At 42.4% G+C, this 25674-nt stretch overlaps 1 protein-coding gene across 8 annotated transcripts in view; it reads left to right on the top strand.

The window, feature by feature from the left end:
* The window catches only part of SLC23A2 (solute carrier family 23 member 2), a 79597-nt gene that overhangs the window by 932 nt on the left and 52991 nt on the right, over positions 1 to 25674 (top strand). For 4 of the 8 annotated variants that reach the window (XM_077931205.1, XM_077931204.1, XM_077931202.1 and 1 more), the window contains exon 2: positions 3413 to 3468. The exons of 1 other annotated variant lie outside the window; for it this stretch is intronic. In XM_077931205.1, the coding sequence (XP_077787331.1) occupies positions 3439 to 3468 (30 nt within the window). In that variant the 5' untranslated portion in view covers positions 3413 to 3438. Of the gene's footprint in view, positions 1 to 3412; positions 3469 to 4116; positions 4270 to 5053; positions 5074 to 25674 lie in introns of those variants that run through there. 3 more of the 8 variants (XM_077931203.1, XM_028741216.2, XM_028741217.2) reach the window with 2 other exon arrangements.

The raw sequence follows: 25674 nt of genomic DNA, 5'->3' as shown, positions 1-25674 counted from the left end.
CATCTCCTGGTTTATAAGGCGCAGTTATTGCAACCCCCCCTTTTTCTCTGCCCCCCCCCCCCGCCCAATAATCCATACTAACCTTTGTACTGTGCACTGTTTTGTGCAATGTTAATAGTTGCAGCATGCACAGCTGTCACACCCTCCCGCGAACTCCTCTTTACAATGTGCCTGGAGTCACTGATTTCCATGTGTGCGTTCACACAAATGTGCTCCCTCAGTCGCCCCTTCTTTCCACCTTGGCATCTTCTGCCTATAGGAATCCTGCCTTTCCTCTTCTCCCCACTAGACCCTGATGGTTGCAGCCTAGATACACATATTTTTTCCTCCATGCCAAGCTATAGCATTTGCCGTCATACCCTCCGCCCCTTTTCACATCTTTTCTGAGGTGAGCGGCCCCTGGTTCTCTTTTCTTCCCACCCCCCACAGCTGATTTGAGTTCTGGCTTTCTACTTGTAGCAACCCGTTTCCTCCACTTATGGGCACTTGAAGTATCTTTCTGCTTATTTTTATATTAACCCAGTTTGTTGCCTCCGTAGCTGTAACTACAAAAGCCTTGTTATCGTATGATATATTCATTCCATCACTTCTGTTTCTCTGTCTCTGTCTCCCTGATAATGCCTTGTTACTACAGCAGATATTAGCCTCATTTTGCTCCCTTCTTGTTGGTACATTAATAATAGCATTCTAGCCATTCTCTGTGTGATACCAGAGCGAACATCTAGCTAATTACTGCAGGGTTTTTGCCTTCAAATTGACTGTTGGAAAAGGATAAGAGGATTGAAATGGGTTGGTGCCAGCGAGAATCATCCATCTGATTAAAAATGAATGCTTTCTTCCTAACGCACTCCTGGGTGTAACCTCTCCCTTTCACTTGTATGTCCATCTTTTTTTGAAACAAAATGGGTGGCAGACATATAAGGCTTATAAACCAGGTGAAGAATTTAGGTTAATTCACCTGCAGTGATAGACTACATTCCCTGTCTGGTTGGGACTAATTTAAAATTGATGCAGGGATAGTGTGTTTCTGTAACTTTAACTCATAAACTGCCTGCCTTTCAAACTAGGAAGCATTTATTGTATATTAAAATATTGGAGGACAAGGAATTAACTCTTCTCTCTTTCACTGAGCAGCATCATTCAAGCCTCTCCCCAGCTTATAGATAAAATGTATTCTCTAAAACTGAATGACGTAGCTGATACCTACTAATGTTGCTGAATCCATACACGTACTGTATTCTTAAAATATAGTATATTCTACCAAAGCAGTATATGCAGGCTCACTTTTCATCCCTTCATTTTGAAACTGACATAGGTATTCCCCTGCCCTTCAAAGATAAGCTTGGAACACAACCTTGATCTGCTCCTATTCTAGCTATTCTATCTATTTTCTTTGAATGCCCAGTTCCCTCTTGAAAAGCAAAAGATTAAACAATCAATGAATTTGCTTTGAATGACTGAAATAATTGATTTTCCTTGTCAGAATTGATTGCTTTGTCTCTCAAGGATTCTGGGTCAATGAGTGCTCTGTTGCTGGACCCTCATTTTAGTCCTTGTTTAACTGGAAAGTTGGAGACTCTGCAGAACTGGAAACGCTCGACAAATACTGAGTGTGGGTGTGGACTGACTATTTAGATTTGTGCATTTTGGGGAGGTGGGCAAGAAGTGAGTGACACTGGCAAGAGGTGTCAGAGCAAATAATAGATTGTCCATTTGCAGCCCTCTACTGACTAGGAATTGAGAGAACATCAGACAATTAATGTACAGAATCCTACCATGTCATGTAGTCCAAGCAGTTTGCTTATCTACACAATTGCCCTTGTTGACTGGATCTTGCACTCCAGCAGCATTGGAAGCAATCTATACCAAAAGAAGAGTCTTGACCCTTGGATGTTTTTTTAAAGGTAGTTGTTAAAGATCATAGTTGATAGGAAGCTTAGTGTGAAGTCTTAATTCTTTGATGGTCTAATGCTAGGAACAAAAGCTATCCTGGAACAACCATTGATGTTTGGTTAATAGACTGTAAACAAAAGGAATGAACAAGAAACTAGATTGGAGGGCAGAAATGAATGTTGCTTGGAATTTTTGTTTTTATCTATAATATATACTAGTAAATAGGTTTAGATGCACCATCTTCAATACCTGATTAACTTTTAAGAACAAAGATAGGTCACACCTTAGCATGTATTCTTGCTAGCAGAGCATAATGCCTGGTGAATTGGGGGTGGGGCGCAGTAGATAACAAAGCACAGTATAAAATATTAGGATTATAGTCCCCTCTCCCAAATTGTTATTTTCCACTGTATAGTAATGCCTTATGTTATAACTCTTGCTCTACAGCCCACAATGCCAGTAAATATTGGAAGTAGATCTCATTGATTTCAGACGAACTTGTTTCCAAGTAACCATGCTTGAAAGCAGTGAGGATTAACTGGAAATATCACTTCCATCCTCTACAGAATACTAAGCTGCTTCCCTCCAACTTTATAGAAGCTCAGTGTTTGATTTTCAGATTCTTCATGAAGTTATATGTAAGCTGTTAATTAGGTGACATAGGGATCCTGTGTGTGATCAAATATCAGCAGTGTAATTGAAAACTATTGACCTGTTTGGTTATGTAGGCAGTTAGAAAAGTCCGCTCTGCCTAAAATAATAGTGGTTGAGCAATTAACTGTAAGAGCAGGATGCAGTTTTGGTGCAGTAAGTTCTCTTCTGCTGTTGCCTGTGGATGTGCACCCATTCATCTTTGACCACAGGTCAAAGATGCAGGAGGTGCTTGACAGTCCTCAGTGTCTTAAGAATGGGAAATGTAATGCTAGTAGCATCTCAACTGTGTAACAACTTAAACACAGTGACCGCTTACCTGCATGCCAAGGATGGCTGAGACAGTATAAGTTACGTTGTGTTTTATTTATATACAGTATTGCTTTTTGGTCCAAAGGTCTCCAAAGCGGTTAACAACATATTAATACAAAAGAAAGATACCACAAATACAATCAACCAATCAAAACAATATAACATAGCAAACCACAAAATACCCATCAGTTACAATGGATATCACAAGAAGATGGTCACATGAAAACGATCTAGTAAGCAATGCCTAAAGAGTGTTGTAGGTATTGCAAAAGATGTCAGGGACAGGGCAGGATAGACTGCAAAGCACTGAAGGGGAATATGTACACAGCTGCATTTTTGTAGGCTTGTGTGTGGGCATTTTGAAAATGTGAATAATGCATGGATGGCCAGACTTTGCACAAGTAATGTACAAACAGTTGACAGATGTTGGGATTTTATTCTTAAGCGAAGGCAGTCTTCCTCATGAAAGTGCTTGGATGATAATAATAGCGTTTGTTAAAGAAGCTGTTATGAAAAGCTGTTCATTAAGTTAAAACATACTTTTTGTTTTACTCAGAAACTGCAGGAAGAGGATATTAACAAATGGGAATGTCCTTCATGATGTCGAGAAAGGTAGGGAAAAGATTAAAGATAGAAAAATAAAGCTGCATTCCGTTTTCTGTTGCTGACTTCAAAGCTGGAATGGGATGTAAAGAGGAACATGTTTTGACCAGAAGGATTATCTTTGGTTGTGATAAAAGTCTTAGGAAAATACTTTTCCAGCAATTTGTAGAGGAGCGAGGACCTTTATTCTCTTCGAAATAACAGAAATCGGGCTATTCACCAATTCTTTGAAAGCTTGAGGTTTGCACAGTTGACCAAAAATTTCTCTTGTGTGGCACCATCTTTCTAAATAGATCTGCAGCAGCCAGTCTTGCCTCCCAAGTCTCTGCTTCAGTAACATGCCCACCTTCAAATGAAATCTACTGGTTCACATTCTTGTTCTGAGCATCATAGATTCAAATGTTTATTACCAGGAGAGATGCCATGCCCTGACATTTTCTATAAAAGGGGGCGTAGCTTAGTGGTAGGGCTGGGAAAGACTGCTGCCTGAAATCCTGGGAGGTAACTCCCACATAAGTTGTGGACTTACTTTACTTTTAGAAAATGTATTGTTAATGTGGTGACAGTGTTAGACCAGGGAGATTCAAGGTCTCACTCAGCCATGGAGCTCCCTGGATGACCTTGGGCCAATCAACGTTTTCCTTGTCTTCTATACAGGAGTCTTGTGAGAATCAGATAGTGTGAGGGGCAGTTTATGCTACCCTGGGGAAAGGATTAAATTAAAATGTTATAAATTAAACCAACCGACCTTCAAACAATACCTGATGCTGATTGCCTCTCCTCCCCCCAATATCCATTTCTGGAAACTTGGTGAGTCACTATGCTTGGCTTCTGCAGCTCACTGGTGGTTTCTAATAAATCTAATAAAGATTATTACCATTTTTAAAAGAATTTATCTGGCATTTATTTTCCCCCTTGGCATTTGTTCAACCTGTCTTCTCGTTGAAGGTTGTTGTAATGATTAGATACAACCTTCAGTGTCACATGAAAGCTATTGCTTCTCTGATAGCTTGGTGATTAGTTCTCTGTCTTTGATCCACCAACTGAATGTGATCAGTCATTTAAACCTATTAGTAATCAATGAGGTTGGGGTATCTAACTGAAAGTAGTTTATTCCAGCTGGAGTCACTAATTTCTTAAGATGCATGCAGATAGTATATAGCAGGAGTTAACATGTACAACTGCATACCCTCCTCCTAGGGACGTCCTAGTCAATAATAATAATACTTTTATTATTTATACCCGACCCATCTGACTGGGTTCCCCCAGCCACTCTGGGTGACTTCCAATGTATATAAAAACATAATAAAATGTTAAACATTAAAAAAACCCTTACCTATATAGAGTTGTATCCTGCTGTCTTGGTGAAGATAAATGTGGAGAAAAATGTTATGTGTCGGTCTATGGAATGGATAACCTTTGCAGGAAAGTCGGTGTGCTTCAAATCATTTAACTGTTTTTCAGATGACAGCTGAAATGTCTGCTTTTCAGTTGTTGCTGGGATACGTATTGCTGTACTGATGTATAAAGAGTTTAGGATTTGGGGATGAAAGCACATGTGTCACTATGCGAGATCAAGTATTGGCAGGCTACTGGAGTTCAAGCATTATACATGTGAGAAATTCTTAATAGTTTGGGCAACATACTTTCATTAAATAATCTGTACTGTAGCTCCAGACTTTCTAATAGCAGTAGGATAGGTTTGTTATAAGCAATTTGTAGGCAATTTGATTAGAATGCAGTTTGGTTGAAGAAAGGATAGTTATAAATCACACTAGCTTGATTCTGCCAAAGAGAGATTTACATTGATCAGTTATTCTTGCTTTGCTCCACTCTCATTGTTTCTCCGCTGAAAAACTTGAATATATTCAGAAGTATAAACACAGATATTGTAACATTTGAGCACAGAGAAACACTTTAAAATATTTTTGATGTCTGTCAGAAGTTTGTCGCTCATAAAGTTCTTCCTCACGTGTTTTGGAATAAAATATGTGTTAACGTCACTGCCATGTCTAGTGCTTTGGCAAATAAAATGTCATGCAGTAGGATACCTCTCCTGAAATGGTTCCTCCTTGTCTCATGAGCAGGCAGGCTGCTAAACCCAATATGACGAATTCCAGCTGTGGCAGTAATTAATAGCCAAAAAATGATATGGAAATTGACATCCTCTGCTAGCACAAGACATTTTCGTGCCTGAGTTTAAAAAATCCAAATGACACCCCGCCTGCTTAACATTAGGATACCCTCCCTTAGAAAGGTTGCCTGTATAAGCCTTGTTGAAATGAGCAATGAGACGGTAGAATTCTTCTTGTGCATTCATATTAGCTTTTGTTCAGCAAAACATCTAAGTAGGTTGGGCTGTATATGTCAGACCTATCCCTGCCCACCGCTGCCCTCAGTGATACCCAAAATCTGCTGCCCTACTTTGTCTAATGATGGTTGCCCCCTCTGTCTGAACTTACTGAAGCTGAAATTCCTTCATTTGCCCTGTTAAGTATTTCATGACAAGCATATTTTAGCAAAAAGACATTAGGCCTCTGTCCAAGTTGTATAATAAGAAAATAGCATGTGTGTGTGTTGTTGTTTTTGGTAAGCAAGCTGTTATCCTTCATCCAAGGACCAGCTTGCATAATCATTCTTTAATGGCTCAGTGCCTCTGACCTGCGTTCAAAAATGTATTGTGTTCCTTGTCAAACCTCCATGCTACAGAATCAGGACTGTAGGGAAAGTTTTCAAATTGGATACATCTACGTTATGGCTGCTGTTTCAAGAAAGATTGTAAAGCACAAAGCGAATGGCTTATAGATAGGTGAAGCCATATTTGGTCTAGGGGGAAAAATGAAATATTACTACAGCTATAGCTAAAGTTGAACAAAAGTTGTACAAGAGCCCACTGGATCAGACTTTGTGGAGGATGCTTAGTAAGCATTTCTGTGGGATCTGCCAAAAATGTTCTTAAGCTCTCTATATGCAGGTAACTCTTTCTGTTTCAGCATGTTAGTTGGTTCTCATAGGATTATGGGACATGTTTTTAATTGTTCATGCAGATTGTGGCCTCATCAGTACCATTACTGCTTCTGAATGCTGATTTAATGTGCCAGGTGTTGTATAAAGTGCCTAAGTGACAATTATTCCTGCTCAGAGGCTTCTAATCTACAATATATTATCATGATGGGGGACTAGTCAGGTATTAGAACAAAATTGAGTTGGGGAGTGAACAAAATTGAGTTGGGGAGTGTCATGGCAATGGAGAAGCTTGGATGGTTCAGGAAAGGCTATGTGAGATATGGAAAGGACATTGAGTGTGGAAAGGACAAGAAGCTTCAGAAGGCATTCAGATTTGGTGGAAACCCAGCTATGTGGGTCTGTCAGATGGGTTTTGGGTAGTGGGTGCTTTCTGCCAACATTGTCTCTCATGGTTCTAAACTACTTGCTACAGCTATGTAATGGCTTTTTGCATCATATTTCTGTTGGTTAAGCTTCAGCTGACAGGGACGCGGGTGGCGCTGTGGGTAAAACCTCAGCGCCTAGGACTTGCCGATCGCATGGTTGGCAGTTCGAATCCCCGCGGTGGGGTGCGCTCCGGTCGTTCGGTCCCAGTGCCTGCCAACCTAGCAGTTCGAAAGCACCCCCGGGTGCAAGTAGATAAATAGGGACCGCTTACCAGCGGGAAGGTAAACAGCGTTCCGTGTGCTGCGCTGGCTCGCCAGATGCAGCTTGTCACGCTGGCCACGTGACCTGGAAGTGTCTGCGGACAGCGCTGGCTCCCGGCCTCTTGAGTGAGATGGGCGCACAACCCTAGAGTCTGGCAAGACTGGCCCGTACGGGCAGGGGTACCTTTACCTTTACCTTAAGCTTGGTGTAGACAACTGCTGGCCTGGCTCCCAATATGGTGCTTGAAACTTGTGTTAAAGGTCCTTCATTTGTAGCCCCCTCTATTAGTAAACGTATATTTAGCTTTAGGTGTAAATGTTATGATCATATACAATGTCGGCACCATAATTTTATTTTTAGAAGATAGCTCTTTGCCTGTTTGCTTTTCTATATTGAATCACTCTGAGTTTCACCGATCATTCAATAACTTTTTAAGGCTTGGAACAATGCATCTGTTGTACTAATTATAGTTGGAATTGGTTTTTTTCTGAACACTGTTGTGACAGCTAGTAATTTGTTGAATGGACAGAAAATCACTGTTGGAGGCACTACAGATGGTGGGTCCCCTCAAAGAGGGGGATAACTAACTTCTCTCTGTAACTGTGGGAAGCATCAGACAAATTTATTTATTTCAATGCTTTTATAACCCAGCCTTCTTCATCAGTACAGTAGTGAAACCAGCAAAACATTGTTAGAAACAATGGCAAACGAAATAACTGCAAACTGCTTAACAGCGAAGACTAAAACAACCAGTCATTGAACACCTAAAAAGCCTAAGGGAACAGATATGTCTTTACTTGTTGTCAAAAATGACGTGGTGTCAGCACTGAATGTACTTATAGAGGAAGGGCACTCCACAAATAGAGTGCTACCTTGTAGGATGCTCCACCACCCCAGGCAACCTTCTCTTAACAGTGTGATGTGAAGAAGAGCCGCTGTGCAAGTAAACAGGGTGTGTTTTATACATAAGAGGATGCACTGGGATAGTTTGCATGCCACTCATTTAAGCCAAACCATGGCTGGGCATGAATGCATTAGTGTGTAACTACTTGGAGGAAAACTAGTGCTGCTCCCCTCCCTCTCCTGGTCCTCCTGCACTACCTTAAGCTAAACCAGAGGTTGGCTATGTATGCATTATGTCTGGATTCTGACCCACCCCCTGGGTGCATGGGTCGGGGTCTGCAAGCAAAGCAGAAGCAGTAAGCCAAGGGCAACCTTGGCTGCAGCTCCTGGTTTCTCCGGAGTGAGCCTGGTTTCTCTGGAGCCTGGGTTGGGATGTAATGCTAAGGCAAGCATGACATAGCTCCTGGTAGTGTGGCTATCAAGAGGATCGGGGGAAAGGAAGTGGCTACCGGTTTTCCTCTTGAGTACCTGCATGCTTGAAGATAATTCACTGTCAGAGTACATCACTGAAATTCTTACAAGAAACTTGAAATGTTTACTAAAACATTAGCAGTGTAGTCAGAAGAAGTCACATTCATTTCAGTGGGGCTTACTTCCAGGCAAACTGGTACAGGATCAAAGCTTAAATTTATTAATGATTTATTACCCTCTTTCTAAATCCCCATGTAACAGACTTTATTAAAAAGGTTCATAGCTGTTTACCCTAATTTTGCTGTTAGAACAAAATACATATGTAGAAGTAACTGATTTGTGAATTTGTAATTAAGTTCTGACTTCCCCAATTTTAATATAATTGAAAAATAGTACAGTGGTACCTCGCAAGACGAATGCCTCGCAAGACGGAAAACCCGCAAGACGAAAGGGTTTTTTGAGCTGCTTCGCAAGACGATTTTCCCTATGGGCTTGCTTCGCAAGACGGAAACGTCTTGCAAGTTTGTTTCCTTTTTCTTAACACCGTTAACACAGTTGCGACTTGACTTCGAGGAGCAACTCATAGCACGCGGTGTGGTAGCCTTTTTTGAGGTTTTTGAAGACTTTGGTGATTTTTGAAGCTTTTCCAAAACTTTTCCGACATCGTGCTTCGCAAGATGAAAAAAATCGCAAGACGACAAAACTCGCGGAACGAATTAATTTCGTCTTGCGAGGCACCACTGTAATGCCATCTTGCCTGCTAAAAGAGATCCATGTTGCCTGAAGCTTGATACCTCCACATTTATAAACTTTGAACCTGTGAATCAGATTGCCTTGCCTGCTGTGTATTCTGTTTTGGGGAGCTAACAACTGTGTTACCAAGCAACTCATGAGACATGATTCTTATACTACCTTTGGTGAAGAATATTCAGTGTGGTAGTAGCACATTTATAGTGATCAAGTGTAAAAAAACAACAACACTCATTTGTTTGGGTAAAAAAATGTATGTATTGTCAGAGTTGGTACTCGTAAGTCAGGGTTTTCCAAACATGGGTCTCCAGTTGTTTTTGTTTCTTATCATTTGTTTTATTGGTTAAAGCAGGTTATAGCTCATTATAATAATTAGTTGTTCACAAATTGTGAGTTGCATTTCTGCAAACTTGGTCCAATAAAATAATTTTGTGTTGATTTAGTTCAGCTTTCCCCAACCTGCTACCTTCTAGATATTTTAGACTACAATGCCTAGCACTCCATCACCATACAGCTATGCTTGCTGGCAAAAACTGATGGGAGGGCACCTGGTTGGGGAAGATGGATTTAGTTGTGGAGTGAAGGCTATTCTTGAAAACCATTTTCTAGTGTGCCAGCAAGTTCACTTACAGTTATGTTGGCCCTGCAGTAGTGAAATAGCACTTCTTTTTGACACTGTACCTTGAACATGGCAGAACATGAATGGGAAGGGGGACAGAAGTGTTATGCCTGCTGTTAGGATTAATATAATTGGTCAGCTAATTGCCAGGATTGTGGCAAGGCTCACAATTATCTTGCACAGCAGATTGCTTTATTAGAACCATAACAAAATCAATAATGAAATCTGATTTTTGTTTTGTTCTTTTAAATGTTTCTGATAGGCACTTGCAAATCCGGAGTCTCTTGAACTTGCTTGAATGTTAGGTTTTGCCCTGCCCTGCTTTAAAATGTTCTCATTTTTCTCAATTTCCTTAGCAGTTTCTCATATCTGTTCATACGTGTGGTAAGAGGTGTCATTAACCTGTGGGATTCAAAAGTTGTTCATAATCCTTTTGTTCCAAACACAGTGATTGCATTAACAATGTCCGCATTCAACTTGGAGCATTCTTATCCAATCCATAGTTGTAGCAAGCAATGAGTAGGCTTAGGTAAAGGTAAAGGTACCCCTGACCATTAAGTCCAGTCATGGACGACTCTGGGGTTGCGGCGCTCATCTCGCTTTCCTGCTGAGGGAGCCCGCGTTTGTCCGCAGACAGCTTCCGGGTCATGTGGCCAGCATGACTAAGCCACTTCTAGCGAACCAGAGCAGCACATGGAAACGCTGTTTACCTTCCCGCCGGAGCGGTACCTATTTATCTACTTGCACTTTTGACGTGCTTTTGAACTGCTAGGTTGGCAGGAGCAGGGACTGAGCAACGGGAGCTCACCCTGTCACAGGGATTTGAACTGCCGACCTTCTGATCGGCAAGCCCTAGGCTCTGTGGTTTAGACCACAGTGCCACCCGCATCCCATATGAGTAGGCTTAAGTGCCAATAACTGAACCAATTTGCTCCCTGGATGAGTGCCCCAGGTGAGAGATGGAGTGGTTTCTGACTGGGATGGTTGGATTGATCTCTTTTATTTATTTCTCTACATTCTACTATTATGATTAGAGGTGGGTTAACAGCAGTACACTGGTACCTCAGGTTACAGATACTTCAGGTTACAGACTCTGCAAACCCAGAAATAGTACCTCGGGTTAAGAACTTTGCTTCAGGATGAGAACAGAAATCACGCAGCGGCAGCAGGAGGTCCCATTAGCTAAAGTGGTGCTTCAGGTTAAGAACAGTTTGAGGTTAAGAATGGACCTCCGGAACGAATTAAGTTCTTAACCAGAGGTACCACTGTATGTGTCTGGGTCAGAGACGGAGGAGGGGAATGAGACTGTCATCTCTGTGGTGCTAGGCAAGGGGTGGTTTGAAACTGGGCAAAGTTATGCAGAGACAACGAGGAGGGCTAGTTATATCACAGCCCTTGCTCTCTTCCCACTCTGTCTGCTGTATTTCAGAATCTAAGGATACTGGTTAGCCAACCCCATCCTCCTGGTCTGATGGTGTTGCTGTTAAATGTCAGGTCTGATTTGATTATGGGTGAAGGGGGTGGCTTGGTGTAGAGACTTAGGTAGGTGAGTTGGGTGGCCATATGGTCACCTGGTACAACACCACTCTGGGGTGGGGGGGGGAGGTATAATTGTCCATAAAATGCTATCTCCCTGCCAGGAAATTGCTCCGATTTGGACATTGCCTTCTCCTTCCTCAGTTGACTCCCTTGTGTTAAATTATACATTGTATGCCTCTTGGGGTAGAGACCCATCCTGAAATACTTTGGAAAGCACCATTCTCTGTGAATATGCTATACAGTATAAACAAACTAAGTGGTTATTATCAATGGTATGATTTATATCTGGAGTAGGGCATATTTATCTCATGCTCTGCGGAATGTGCTGTTTTCTGGCTTTGCATTATCTCTCTTGATGAGATCAAACCTTTTATCTTGGCAACAGAGCCAGCTATCTCATCTTTGTCTGCAGCATGAAACAGATGACCTTGTTTGCTGTAAAAATGTCCACTCTTCTGGTTCCGATTAGCTCTGTAGACTCTGATCATGCACAGGAGCTGAGCAGGACTGCACTCCCACAGTCACAGGGAAGTGGAGCTATGGTACAGTTCAGCACATGATTGGAGCCTAGAAAACCAGCTTTTTGTGTGATGTGAGACTCTGCATGGGAAGTCTTTAAGCTGTGAATACTCAAAGTACCCTGCAATTCACTACTTGAAATATACTCCCCTGGGTGCCATTCCTCCTCCCTGCAAAGTTATCAGTCTGGAATATCCACAAATAAGACATAACCTGTAATGGATTTTCTCAAAACATTCTGATTCTCTCTTCCCTCTCCTTTTGTACTATTGCATAAGGTTCAGCATTACCCTGAAGCTAAAACTTGACATGTGGTTGCAAATGAAGAATTCCCAATCCAGTGTTTTGTTTTTAAGGTGCAACAAAGGGACCATTGGTGAGGCAGGTTTGCAGGGAAGGGCAGGAAGGAGGACGCCCTTCCCCTGCCCTGCCCTTTCCTCTAGTCAACCTGAAAGCCCAACCTTGCAGATTTGGGTTAAACAGCCACTGACTGCCATTTCTCCCCCAGAAAAGCACCCTGCCCCCTCCTTTTTATTTCTGTTTGCTACCGAATGTCTAGTGGAGTCCTGAAGCCTGCTTCACGAATATTTAAGATGTGCGCATAGATGTGCACAAGATGTGTTTATGTCATGGGTAGGCAAACTAAGGCCCGGGGCCAGGATCTGGCCCAATCACCTAAATCTGGCCCGCAGACAGTCCGGGAATCAGTGTGTTTTTACATGAGTAGAATGTGTGCTTTTATTTAAAATGCATCTCTGAGTTATTTGTGGGGCATAGGAATTCATTTATTCCCCCCCCCCAAATATAGTCTGCCCCCACACAAGGTCTGAGGGACAGTGGACCGGCCCCCTGCTGAAAAAGTTTGCTGACCCCTGGTATGTGATGAGCACATAGCTGGGAAACCCAGCCAGATGGCCGGGATAGAAATAATAAAATTAATTATTATTGCCATATATACATAGCTTCTTGCCCACATTCACTTAACAAGAAACCCAAAATTGCTAGTGCCAAATGTAAGGAGCAGTCCTGATAGACTTGTAAGAGGTAGTCTGCTATTGACTGCTGGTGGGTATGTCCTTTCCAGCACGTTCTTGAGCAGTTCTTGAAGGGTTGCTATATCCCCAAGGCATCCATGGTAACCCTTATCCTCTCTGCTCTGTCCTGAAGCACTTGCTTCCTTTCTCCACCCTTCATCAAAGTAACTTCCCTTTCAGCTTGACCTCTGCACACAGAAATGACATGCCAGCAGTTTTGCTGTGTCACTCTATATTGCAATGGGCATAAGCGGAGCTCTTCTGATTCAGGCCAGAACTCCCATCTTGTCCAGCATCTTGCTTCTTATAGGGATCATTCATAGCCATTGAGAAAGCCCACAAGCAGGGCTTCATTTGCCCAGCAACACAGAGGTGTCATTTAAGCATCTGTTCTCCTATATCTCCTTTTTAAGAATATGTTTTTATTAACTGGTTTTTCTTGACTAACAAAGGTGCATAACACGTCTCTGTTTAATAATAGTTTAGTCCTTCATACAGGTCTGTTATATGAGACATTATTGTTATAGGCAATATGGCGTAGGGGGAAAGTGAAGTGGGGAGAGAGAAGGGAGGAAATAGAGTGCGGGACACACAGTAAACTTTCATTCTTCGGCATAGTATATGAGCAGAGCTTTTGTGTCAGCATCACGTGAGTACGTATCTTATTTTTGCTGGTGAAGTGAGAGGCCAGAGGGGCCAGGACATGGCTGGTTGTATTTGGCTGGTTGCAGTGTGGGTGGGTGTGTTGCTGGGTTAAACCAGCCATATCAATTTGCATGCTGTCAGGGGAGGTTGGTCTTTCTCTTGTTGGCCTATATATGCAATAAAGGGGAACCACACCGGGTGAAAGCGTTCTTTGTTTTCCCCCATGCTAATTTCAGTTTGTTAGTTAGCTTTTCGAGTATGACGGTTTCCCATACCGTTTGGTACCAGTGGTCCATGTTCACTCATGATAGGTCCCTCCAGTGTTTCGTTATGACATTCCTAACTTCTGAGAGTAAGTGGCTTATGAGTTATTTATCATGGGAGTGTGCATTGTTGTCTTGGAAGATATTTTGTAGAGCCAGTTCTGGAGTTGCAGATATATTGTAAGACTGCTACCCAAAAGGATTGAATTCGGGGGCAATTGCACCACATGTGGAGGTATGTACCTATGGTGGTGCAGCCTCTCCAACACCTGGGTGTATCATTGCCAGTTTCTGTGGTATTAGGTACCATCTGTAAATTAGTTTCAAAACAAGTTCCCTCTTCTTGGCTGAGAGGGATTTGAAGGGCAATTTAGTCCACAGTTTTGGGTTGAGTTTATTTTGTATATTGTGTCATGTTCCCATTGTAGTAAGGAGTGTAGTGTCTTGGAGTAGCGTTTTGTATATTGCTGATACCACCGTCCCTTTGCTGTGTCCCTCTGTTGATAGTAGGAGTTTTTCAAAGTTAGTCAAGGGCCTAGTGGCAGTTACCTTTGTTGCTGGGTTGTTTAAGAAGGCATGCAGTTGTTGTTGGGTCAGTCAGAGTATTTGGGTGTTCCCTACTTTGTCTTGTATTTCTTGTATCAGTATGGGGTTGCCATTTTGTAGGTGGTGTAGACCTTTGGCTTGCCAAATCTTTATTTGAAAGCTTTGGGATGCATGGTGGAACAGTGGGTGGTAAACTGGGCGATTAGAGGGGGACAGGGCTGGGACAGTATTCCTATTTTTTCTTTCAATGCTTTAAGCATGGTCTGTGTGAATCTGTTTTGTGTTGTGAGGGTTTAGAAATGGGTACACTGAGGTGAGGGTGTTTCAGATTATATCTAATTCTATGTGCACCCATTCTTTCGTTTCATCTTCTAAAATGAATATTGGGAATTCTCCATCCTCCTTCTGAGGTGGGGTAATGCAGGAATTTATTCATGGCTTTCTGTGTGACAAGATAAATGAATGTAGTTTTTTTCTGCCACTTGCAGAGTTGGGTCTAATCACCTTTTAAAGGTGTCTTTAAAAGGAGGTTAGAGCACCGGGCAGCGAAAGCACAAGAGGCAGCACCCTGCTTGCCCCACTGCTTCTGCAGCCAGAACACCCCCCCCCTCCAGTGGGAGGGAGATGTTTCAACGTATGGCATTGCCACTCATCTTCTCTGCCCCAGGGCGGAGCACCCTGGCTTTTGCCAAGTACGCTGTGAGGGGGCATTCTGCTGGCAGTGAAAGTGAGGGTGGGGCGGGGCGGGGTAGGGAGAGACACATTCCCGTTTTACAAGATGTCCCGGTTACGGCATAAGCTTTCCTGTAGAACAAACAACTTCATCAGTTGCATTCTTCATGAAAAGCTGGTATTGTAAATGACAGTTTCACAGATCGCATTCCAAATTACTCATTTCTTGTATGACAAAGTAGTGTCTCCAGGCTATGAAGAATCTTATGAGCCTGTATAATTTATTGAACAGAAACAATGGGGTGTCTGAGCGAATTTCAGACATCCCTTTCCTGAGGGGCAATTAGTTTAAGTGGAGGACTACAAGAATGGTCAGGAGACTTGCTCGAATCTCACAGTTGTGAGCTCACAGGCAGCATTTGACAGGCCATGCTCTTTCAGCCTCAGCCCCTCCCCCTCTATAATAGCGCATATAAATTTAACCTACATTACAAGGTTATTGTAAGGATTAAAGCAATATAATTCACATGAAGCACTTTCGGGTGTGCAAAGTGCTATATAAATTGGAACAGATGTTTCCTTGTTCGTTTAATACTTTTATATACCCAGAGGAGCTCCGGGTAGCAAACAACAAGGGATAAAGCAACAAAGCAATGAAAACATATTGAAAATATCTTTAAAACAATACTGCATCTCTCTGTCATTGTTCCATTGATTAACATTTTCATCCTTTGTTCCATATACCCTTCAATCCCTTTGATAAATGCTATCCCAAAGTCCATAATTTCCATAATTCTCTTCATAAATACCCAAGGGACATTGTCGAACACCTTCTCAGCATCCAAAAATATTAAGATAGCTTCTTTTTCATTCTTTTTTATGAAAACTTTCCATGAAAAATATAACAATGGAATATTTTCTACCCTGTATCACCCTGACGTTTTTAAAAAATATATATGCAACTTTAGTGAACAAATCCAGACATTCACTCTGTAGAAGAAATTAAAACATGCACCATCCATGGTCCAGTTTGGATTATTGTTTGAGCCTTCCTAAGCCACAGTTTATGAAATCATAAATAAACGTTGAAGCTGAATTCTCATTCCCTGGCTCATTTTCCTGGTTTATTAACTGACATTAAAACACAGCCCCCATGTTCAGATGCGACATGTAATTCTGGCCTAATGCACAGATTTGTGGTGAAGCCAGTGCATAACGGCAAGAAGGGATGGGTTTGGAATTACTACTGTCTATGCCAGGCCAATGTGAAAGGAGTTGCTATTCAGGTTAGCTATACCACTGAAGAGCAGTAAACTTGTTCTTGACGGATAGTTCTGTGGAGTTGTTGTTCAGAAGAACCTGGCAAATGATTCCACAAAAGTTATTTGCCCACACAAAATGTTTACTTGCCCACTTGCCCAAACATATTTGTCTTAATGATGGCGGTCACCTTAGTTCACTTTAAAAGGGATTAGACAAATTCATAGATGGTAAGACTATCAATAGCTACTGATCATAATGGCTGTATCCTACCACCAGGGCAACAGCAGTGAGAGAAGGCTACTGTGCTTATGTCCTCCTTGTGGGTTTCCCATTGGAGCCCATTGGACCTGGCTGGCCACCACAGAAAGCAAAATGCTAGACAAGATGGGCCCCCAGTCTTTTATGTTTAATTGATGTCTATAAGGGTGGAGGAAGGCATGAGGAAAGTTTTCCTATATGATCTTGTAGAAACACTTTGCCTGCCCTGGGTAAGGTCAGCTGAGTGGTTATCTACAAGCCCTGTTGTAAAAGACCAGGATGGAAATCCACATTTTAGAGCTGTGGGCTCTGGCATTGTGGCTTTTCATCTGAAGCCAAACCATTGAACATAGTTGCTGGAGGCGTTGTAAAGGGACTAAAGGTAAAGGTAAAGGTACCCCTGCCCGTACGGGCCAGTCTTGACAGACTCTAGGGTTGTGCGCCCATCTCACTTAAGAGGCCGGGGGCCAGCGCTGTCCGGAGACACTTCCAGGTCACGTGGCCAGCATGACAAAGCTGCATCTGGCGAGCCAGCGCAGCACACGGAAACGCCGTTTACCTTCCCGCCAGTAAGCGGTCCCTATTTATCTACTTGCACCTGGGGGTGCTTTCGAACTGCTAGGCTGGCAGGCGCTGGGACCGAGCAGCGGGAGCGCACCCCGTCGTGGGGATTCGAAGCGCCGACCTTTCGATCGGCAAGCCCTAGGCGCTGAGGCTTTTACCCACAGCGCCACCCGCGTCCTGTAAAGGGACTACTTAAGGCTAAACAAACACTGAGTCAAGTGTTAGAAGAAACCAGTGAAATTGGATGTCGATACGTGTGCATATGTGTAGAACACTGCTGCTTAGCCCAAAGAAGAAGAAAATGTTGGAAATGAATAAGTAAGGAAACAATTCCTGCATTACAGGGGGTTGAGCTAGAATGCTAGATGACCCTCGGGGTGCCTTCCAACTCTACAATTCTATATTTAAAAAATGCACTTGCAAGTTAGGAAATACCACCTCTGTCTTTGCATACTGAAATGATGTATATGGTGGGGTCTTGTTTTAAGATTAATGAGAGGTCTTGGTGATTTATCAAATGTCTTACCTGAGCATTGTGATCAGTATATCAGTATTTTTAATTATTAAGGAAAGAACTAGTGGTATTGTGCAGTGGTCGGAGCGTTGGACTTGGACTGGGGAGCCCTGACTTCAAATACCGGTACTCCCTCAGCCTTAAAACTTGACTGGTTCAGAGATACTATCGCTTAGCATCTGTCTTGTATGGCTGCTATGAGGATGAAATGGAGAGGGAGGAACCAACTGTGCTACTTTGAGGTCCTTAGAGGAAAGGTAGGATATAAATGTAACAAAGGTATAAAAAAGAAACGTGGAAAGCAAAATGTATTCCCTTCCAATAGAGCTCCCTTTCCCATGCTCTGGCCAGGTTCTCCAGATGCCCTGCAAGTACATGGCAATGAGCTGATGTGAGCACTTTTTGTGTGCCGATATATCACTTGCAGTGCTGTACTAAATCCAATGCAAATCATGTTTATATAGTCCCAAATTTGTGGTGAGTGGATATTATTTTTGGGTGTTTGGGGGCAGAAGGAGCAAGCTCTGAAATGCTGATTATTTGCATATTCATATCTTTCCTAACATTAGAAAGAAAATCCTTTACAAGGATGCCATTCTTCTGAAATCAGCAATTAAATCTGCATGGCTTGTAATTTGCATTAATTATGGTGTAGGTCCTGTATAATTGCACACTCAAGGAGAATATGGAATCCACAGTGAATTAAATTCATCTGGAAACATTGATATGGGGAGACATGAGCTCTAATTATCTTGGTGTATTTTACCCATCCAAATGAATTATGAACACTGGACTTTGTTCAAGAACTAAAATATGCGTACAATAAGACTAAAATCTCCCACATCCTTTTTAAGAGTATGGCTATGATTCTCAGGTGGCTAACATCACTGGGGTAGTTTCTTTAAAATGTTAATACTTTTTTTGTTGTGTATTCTTGTGTTCTGGATTTCATATTGCTAACTCTCTTCTAAGTGAGTTTATCCTGTAAGAGTTGTGTAAACTAACACACTAAAAGAAGTTTTATAAAAAAAGTTTTTTCTCTTTGCGGAAACAATATAACTGTAAGTTTTGTCCTGTACTTTTTGTGGAACTGCCCCACCTTTGGTGAGAGGTGAAATCCTCAAATCAATTTTTTTAAAAAAACCCTAATTTCTTTCACCTCTATATCATTCATACCTCAAACACATGAAATGATTGATCGGTGTTATATATACAGTAGTGTGTGTTGGAAAACTTGTCAGAAGAGGAGAGATGCTTGCTTCCTCACATGTCCTTTGTGAGAATGAATTTGGGAGTGTTTCTGTGGGATATTTGCATTAATATTTACAAAGTATATTTGTACCAGAAAGATACTTCTGGTTTTTAAATAATTATATTTATTTTTTAAAAATATTAAATGCAAATAGTTAGTGAGATATTTATCTTGTGAACCGCCCTGAGATCTTACGATGCAAGGAAGTATATGTCTAATAAAATAAAATAAAATAGTAAGAGAACAGATCTTTCTGTGAGTGATGGAAGTGTGTTTGCTTCTCAGTTCTGATGGCCACTTTGTGTGGGGGGTGTTCTTGTTGTTGTTGTTGTATGTGTGTGTGCGTGTGTGTGTGTGTGTGTGCCTGTGTACAGTACTTGTCTGCCTACTTTCCAATAGCTTAATGGGCACTATAAGTGGAAGCTAGATGGCGCTCTTGATTTGTATTTTTTTGCATCGAAATGTCCGGGTTTGAACATATTTTTTTTAGGGAGCAATTGCAAGTTAAGGTTGTGGGGTGTTTTGTGAGGGGAAAACTGTATTCTGTGCTGTCTTTTTCTATTACCACAATAGCCTGAATTCTGAATTATCTACAAACCATATTAGTGCTTCCGAACTATATGCCACAAATGATTATTTATGAAATTATAACCAAATGGAATTGTACAAGCCAAGAGGCTACACTATCAGCCCTTTTTAAAGACCCCTCAGGCACACAGCACATAGTCATGTGTTTTGTCCATTTGTTATATTAATGAATCTCAAGCAAAGCTAATACTTAGATCTTGTCCCTTCAAGGAGTTGAGAGGGTCAGCCTCATGTATGCCTGCCTGCTTGTATCAATCTTCCTCACACCAAGCTGATTGCACTGAAAGATACTAGGTTCCCCAAGGTCACTTAGTAAAGTTAAAACCTGATATTTCCCCATACTCTTAAGAACACAACAAGAGCCTGATGGATCCGGCCAATGGCCCATCTAGTCCAGCATCCTGTTCTTGCAGTGGCCAACCAGATGCCCATGGGAAGCCCGCTCCTGCAGTTTCCAGTAACTGGACTTCAGAAACATTCTGCCCCCGACTGTGGCAGCAGAACACACCCATAGTGGCGAGTAGGGATTATGCAAAGTCTAGCAGAATTATCTGATGTGCTACTTTTTCTTCTGCACATAGAGTATTTATCTTCATACATTGCTTCTCCATATTTAACCACCACTACTGAGAAGACCGGGACGCGGGTGGCGCTGTGGGTAAAAGCCTCAGCGCCTAGGGCTTGCCGTTCAAAAGGTCGGCGGTTCGAATCCCGCGGCGGGGTGTGCTCCCGTTGCTCAGTCCCAGCGCCTGCCAACCTAGCAGTTCGAAAGCACCCCCGGGTGCAAGTAGATAAATAGGGACCGCTTACTGGCGGGAAGGTAAACGGCGTTTCCGTGTGCGGCTCTGGCTAGCCAGATGCAGCTTGTCACGCTGGCCACGTGACCCGGAAGTGTCTCCGGACAGCGCTGGCCCCCGGCCTCTTAAGTGAGATGGGCGCACAACCCTAGAGTCTGGCAGGACTGGCCCGTATGGGCAGGGGTACCTTTACCTTTACCTTTTTTAGTGAGAAGACCAGGGACGCGGGTGGCGCTGTGGGTTAAACCACAGGGCCTGGGACTTGCCGATCAGAAGGTTGGCAGTTCAAATCCCCGCGACAGGGCGAGCACCCGTTGCTCTGTCCCCGCTCCTGCCAACCTAGCAGTTTGAAAGCACGCAGTGCAAGTAGATAAATAGGTACCACTCCGGCAGGAAGGTAAACTGTGATTTCCTTGGGCTCCTGTGGTTCGCCAGAAGCTGCTTAGTCATGCTGGCCACAAGACGCAGAAGCTGTACGCCGGCTCCCTCGGCCAGTAAAGCGAGATGAGAGCCGCAACCCCAGAGTCTTCCACGACTGGAGCTAATGGTCAGGGGTCCCTTTACCTTACTGAGAAGACCAAATGCAAACTCATTGACTTGTATGATAATATTGCAGAGAATGTCTTTGTCTGATCCACCCAGAAAATTAGTAGCCATTGATAGCCTTGTTCTCCATGAATCCTCTTTTAAAGCCACAGTTTTTTTCCTTTTTCTTAGAGCCGCTAAGCCGTTAATAGCCGCTAAGCCGCTAATAGCCATGCTTCGCAAGACGAAAAAACCGCAAGACGAAGAGACTCACGGAACGGATTAATTTCGTCTTGTGAGGCACCACTGTATTGAATCTTCCAATATTCAGCTACATTAGAGGTCCATGAATTCTAGTGTTATGAGAGAGGGAAAAACAGCTTTTCTCTATTTACTTTCTCCATGTCATGCAGCATAATTTTTTAAGCTTTTATGATGTCATCTCTTAGTCACCTTTTCTCTAAACTAAAAAGTCCCAAACTTTGATCTTTGTGGTTAACCTTTCCCAACAATACAATACCCTTTTTTAGGTGAGGCAACCAGAACTGCACACAATAATTTTCCAGTTGTCTACAGTAATCTTATCTAATAACTTTATTTTATATTTATATATTTTACATAAATATATAGTTATTAATACTTGATGTTACTAAATGAGATTAGTTATTAAGTTACTTGCTGATAAATATTCTACAGCCTTTTAAATGTGTCTGTGGGAAGGGGGATTATGGTTTTGCTGTTTTGTTTTACTTATTTACTTGTTTTTATGTTCAATTTTATTCTGTGAACTGCCCTGAGATGTTATGAAGGCTGGTATAATAATAATAATAATAATAATAATAATAATAATAATAATAATAATAATAATAATAGTAGAGAATTTCCTGAAATGAGTGGGGAAACAGTTGGGTGCATGCAAAGGTTTCCCCACATCTGTGACTTTACCTTTGTTACCGGAAAAATCCGAGGGCTCCCTTGGACAAAAACAAAGACACCAACCAGGATAACTTGGAGCAAAACAGCAGCCTGTAGGCTTGGCCTTTATTGAACTGTTGCAACAGGGTGTTCCCCTCACTTGCACGAGAGAGGAAAGACACAGAAAAATGGTGTGCAAGACCTTATAAAAACTTTTGAAATTCCCATCCTGTAGGTCAAGCCCACCCCCAGAAACATCATGCATACATTACAGAAAGGAGGGGTTGAGGGAGGAGTTGTGGTGGTAACCTGAGTGTCCTGTCACCTGGCTGGTTCCCTTCTCCCCCTCCCCATGAGTCATTTTCAGAAGACAAAAGGTAGTCGCAGTTTCCTGCCCCCTGAGGGAAGATCTGATCATTGTCCTTTGTTCCAGTCCATGCTGAATCCACTCCCATATGGAAATTCTTTGTGATCTTGATTGTCTTCTGTCTAGGACCATCAGGGTTGGCATAGCAACTGGGCAGGGCTCCTGTGGATGTGCTGGGATGTTCAAGGGATTATGGCTGGCCTGTATCAAACTTTCCCCATTTTGTAGTCCTTCCTTCATGGAGTAAAATAAAAGTGGAACAGTGCAAATCCAATGTATGGTTGATTTTCTATGAATTTTATAACAGAAGCGTAGCGTATGTAGTGTGTGAGTGTGAGTGTGTGTGAAGTTTGTACAAACTGAATGATGGGGGGGTGGGGTTTCCTGCTACACCTTTCTCTAACAGCACTTTGGAGCAGATTCTTTAGCACAGCTTGTAACTTGAGCAAACTTTTGCCACTGTGGCAGAAAATTGCATCCCAGCTTATGGTAGATGAGGCATAATTGCAAAAGTCGGTGCTTATGCTTTTGTTGTGGCCAAATTGCGCCACATGTTTTTTGCAATATCATGATAGATTGTTAGAACGATGTCTTATGGAACTTGATGACTAATTTTTTTCTCATGACCTATATTTTCAACAGTAAACTTCATGGATTGCTCTACATATCTGTAACTGATAATAGAAGTGGGTGAACCAGAATAATTTGTCAGGGTGACAATAGTTTTTCAGAACTGGGCATCCAGATTTTAAAGGACTTGGTTTCACACCTTCAAGGGGCTTTGCATACATATTTCACAATATGTAGAACAACTGATGATTACAGATGCAGTCTGCATTTTCCTTTTTGAGATTGGTTTGCAGAAGCCAAGTACTGTTTAAAGGGATTGCTACTGTAATATTTACTCAAGGTTTCTAGTTATGTCAGAGGCATGTAGTAACACCGTGTGACCACGTGGTGTGTCTTGGTATTTTTTAACAGTTGTGTAATGTATAAGCACTTACTCTGATAGGATAAAGTACAGTTATACAATATATGGAATATAAATCCTTCTGCATGATGCTTGTGGAGCTAGTATGATCACTACAGCTGGCAGCTGCTGGTAGGAACCGGGCGAAACTATTCCACAGAGACTCTGCTATCTGCCCTGGTGTCTTGAGGTAAGATAGTCGTTAACCAGCTGAAAGTTGTAGCTAATGTAAGAGAAGTTTAGCTAGAGAATTTATATGGGTTATATGCTGAAGTTTTGGTCTTGAAAATATTGCCACTTGAAAATTTGAATTTTCATAACTTGAAGTTTCTCCCCTCTACAAGTTATGAAAATCCAAATTATCAAGAAGTTAGAAGTGTCAGTGTATTTCTGTGTCCTGAGATAAATGAATCCAGACTAAATCTTAAAACTATTTTAAGTGTATTGTTAATGTTTTAAGTGTATTGTTAATAGGGGTGGGGTTGCATTATGTCTGGCTTGATTTGAAACTTGACATGGCCATGAACTGACTAAATGGCCTTAGGCAAAAGCTACACTGTCATAGAATCATAGAATTGTAAAGTTGGAAGGGACCCCTAGGGTCATCTAGTCCAACCCTCAACTAAAGCACCCATGACAGATGGCCACCCAACAATTGCTTAAAATCCTGCAGTGAAGGGAGTCCACTCCTTCTGAGAGAGTCTGTTTCACTGTCAAACAGCTCTTACTCTCAGATAGTTCTTCCTGATGTTTAGTCGGCGTCTTCTTTCCTATAGCTTGAAACCATTAGTTTGAGCCCTACCCTTTAGATAGTGTAGCAACCCTTTAGATATCTGAAGAGGGCTATCATATCTCCTCTCAGTCTCCTCTCTTCCAGGCTAAACATGCCCAACTCCCTCAACCATTCCTCGTAAGACTTGGTGGAGTGTCTGTTTCTGATGAGGAAAATGTAGTTTAGAATAAAGCTTTCAGTTTTGGAGATTAGGTGGGTGCGAAGAGAAATAGATAAAACTTTGTAAAAATAGTCTTTCTATGCCACAGTCCTCTACCTATAGAAAGGAATGACTACATATTAGTTTTCTTGAGAAATAACCAGTCACATAAATCATTATGTATTTTGTATCTTTATTGCTTGGCTTGAGAGGCTAATTGAAGTGCTTTGTTCAGGAGAAAACAGCTGCTTAAAATCCCCTCCCCACCCGCTTCGTTATTTTTTGTGAACCAGACAAAACAGAGGCAGTATGTATGAACACCAAGCAAGAACAATTCCTTTCATTTTTCAGGAGATGATGTAACAATGAGAGCAGGAATTTAAATTTAAAAGATGCATTTTCATTCTGAATGGGCATATTTTTGCTGTCACAAACTGAAGGCAGGGCATTGCTCAAGCACAGCTATTTTCAGAAAGCATGATTTGGATATGGTTAAACTGTTGGTAAGGGATGCGGGTGGCACTGTGGGTTAAACCACAGAGCCTAGGACTTGCCGATCAGAAGGTATTTTTCGCTCTATAGGACGCACTTTTTCCCCTCCAAAAATTAAGGGGAGGGAGGGGGGTCGCGACTCGGTAGAGTCAAAGGGAAAGTATGGTGCTATTACAATCTGTTGGAAAAGAATATGTAAGGAAAACAATAAAAATTCACTTGGGGAAAAAAATTAAGGGGAAATGTGTGTGCATCCTATGGAGCGAATGCAGGCTCCTTGGCTTCAGCAATAGCAACGTGAAGCCTCTGAAGCCTGCACTCTGGAGGCTTTGCGTTGCTTTCGCTGAAGCCAGGAGAGTCTGGTCTTTGAGGCTGGCGGGGGGGGGGGGAGAGCAGCGCTCCCCCCCCCCCAGCCCCACAAGCTCGGGGGGCAGCGGGAAGGCGTGCGCCGGTGGTTCGAATCCCCGTGAGGGGGTGATCTCCTGTTGCTCGATCCCTGCTCCTGCCAACCTAGCAGTTCGAAAGCACGTCAAAGTGCAAGTAGATAAATAGGTACCACTCCGGCGGGAAGGTAAATGGTGTTTCCGTGTGCTGCTCTGGTTCACCAGAAGCGGCTTAGTCATGCTGGCCACATGACCCGGAAGCTGTACGCCGGCTCCCTCGGCCAATAAAGCGAGGTGAGCGCCGCAACCCCAGAGTCGGCCACGACTGGACCTAATGGTCAAGGGTCCCTTTACCTTTACCTAAAACTGTTGGTATTGTGAATGTCAGTGCTGTGTGTGTGTGTGTGTGTGAGAGAGAGAGAGAGAGAGAGAGAGAGAGAGGGAGGGAGGGAGAGGACATGCCCCAGTGCAAGGTATTTGACCCTGAGTGCCACCTCTACCTAACAGCACAAACCTACAAGCATAACATTTTGGGCTGACCATCTTCTGATCATACGTGGACTTTAAAGTAATCAGAAGAGGCCCTTTTACATGTATGTGTCCTGCCCCCATCTGGAGCATGGCTGATAGGAACACACAGAAAGGCTTTTTTGGGTTGGTGCACAAAGTTGGTAGAAATTCCTACTCAAGAGTTCCATGCTGACCCCTTGATTTCCTTGAAGCTTAATTTTTTTTTATTCTGGGTTGTTGTATTTGATGTTTTAACATGTTGTAATCCACTTTGAGTTTTTTTCTTTAAAATGTAAAGTAGTATAGAAATGAAAATCATCATCATCAATG

The sequence above is a fragment of the Podarcis muralis genome, chromosome 7 (genome assembly GCF_964188315.1).
Source record: "Podarcis muralis chromosome 7, rPodMur119.hap1.1, whole genome shotgun sequence".
Lineage (NCBI taxonomy): Eukaryota > Metazoa > Chordata > Lepidosauria > Squamata > Lacertidae > Podarcis > Podarcis muralis.
The sequence above is the reverse complement of the archived record's forward strand: the minus strand, read 5'-3'. Positions and strand labels throughout refer to the sequence as shown.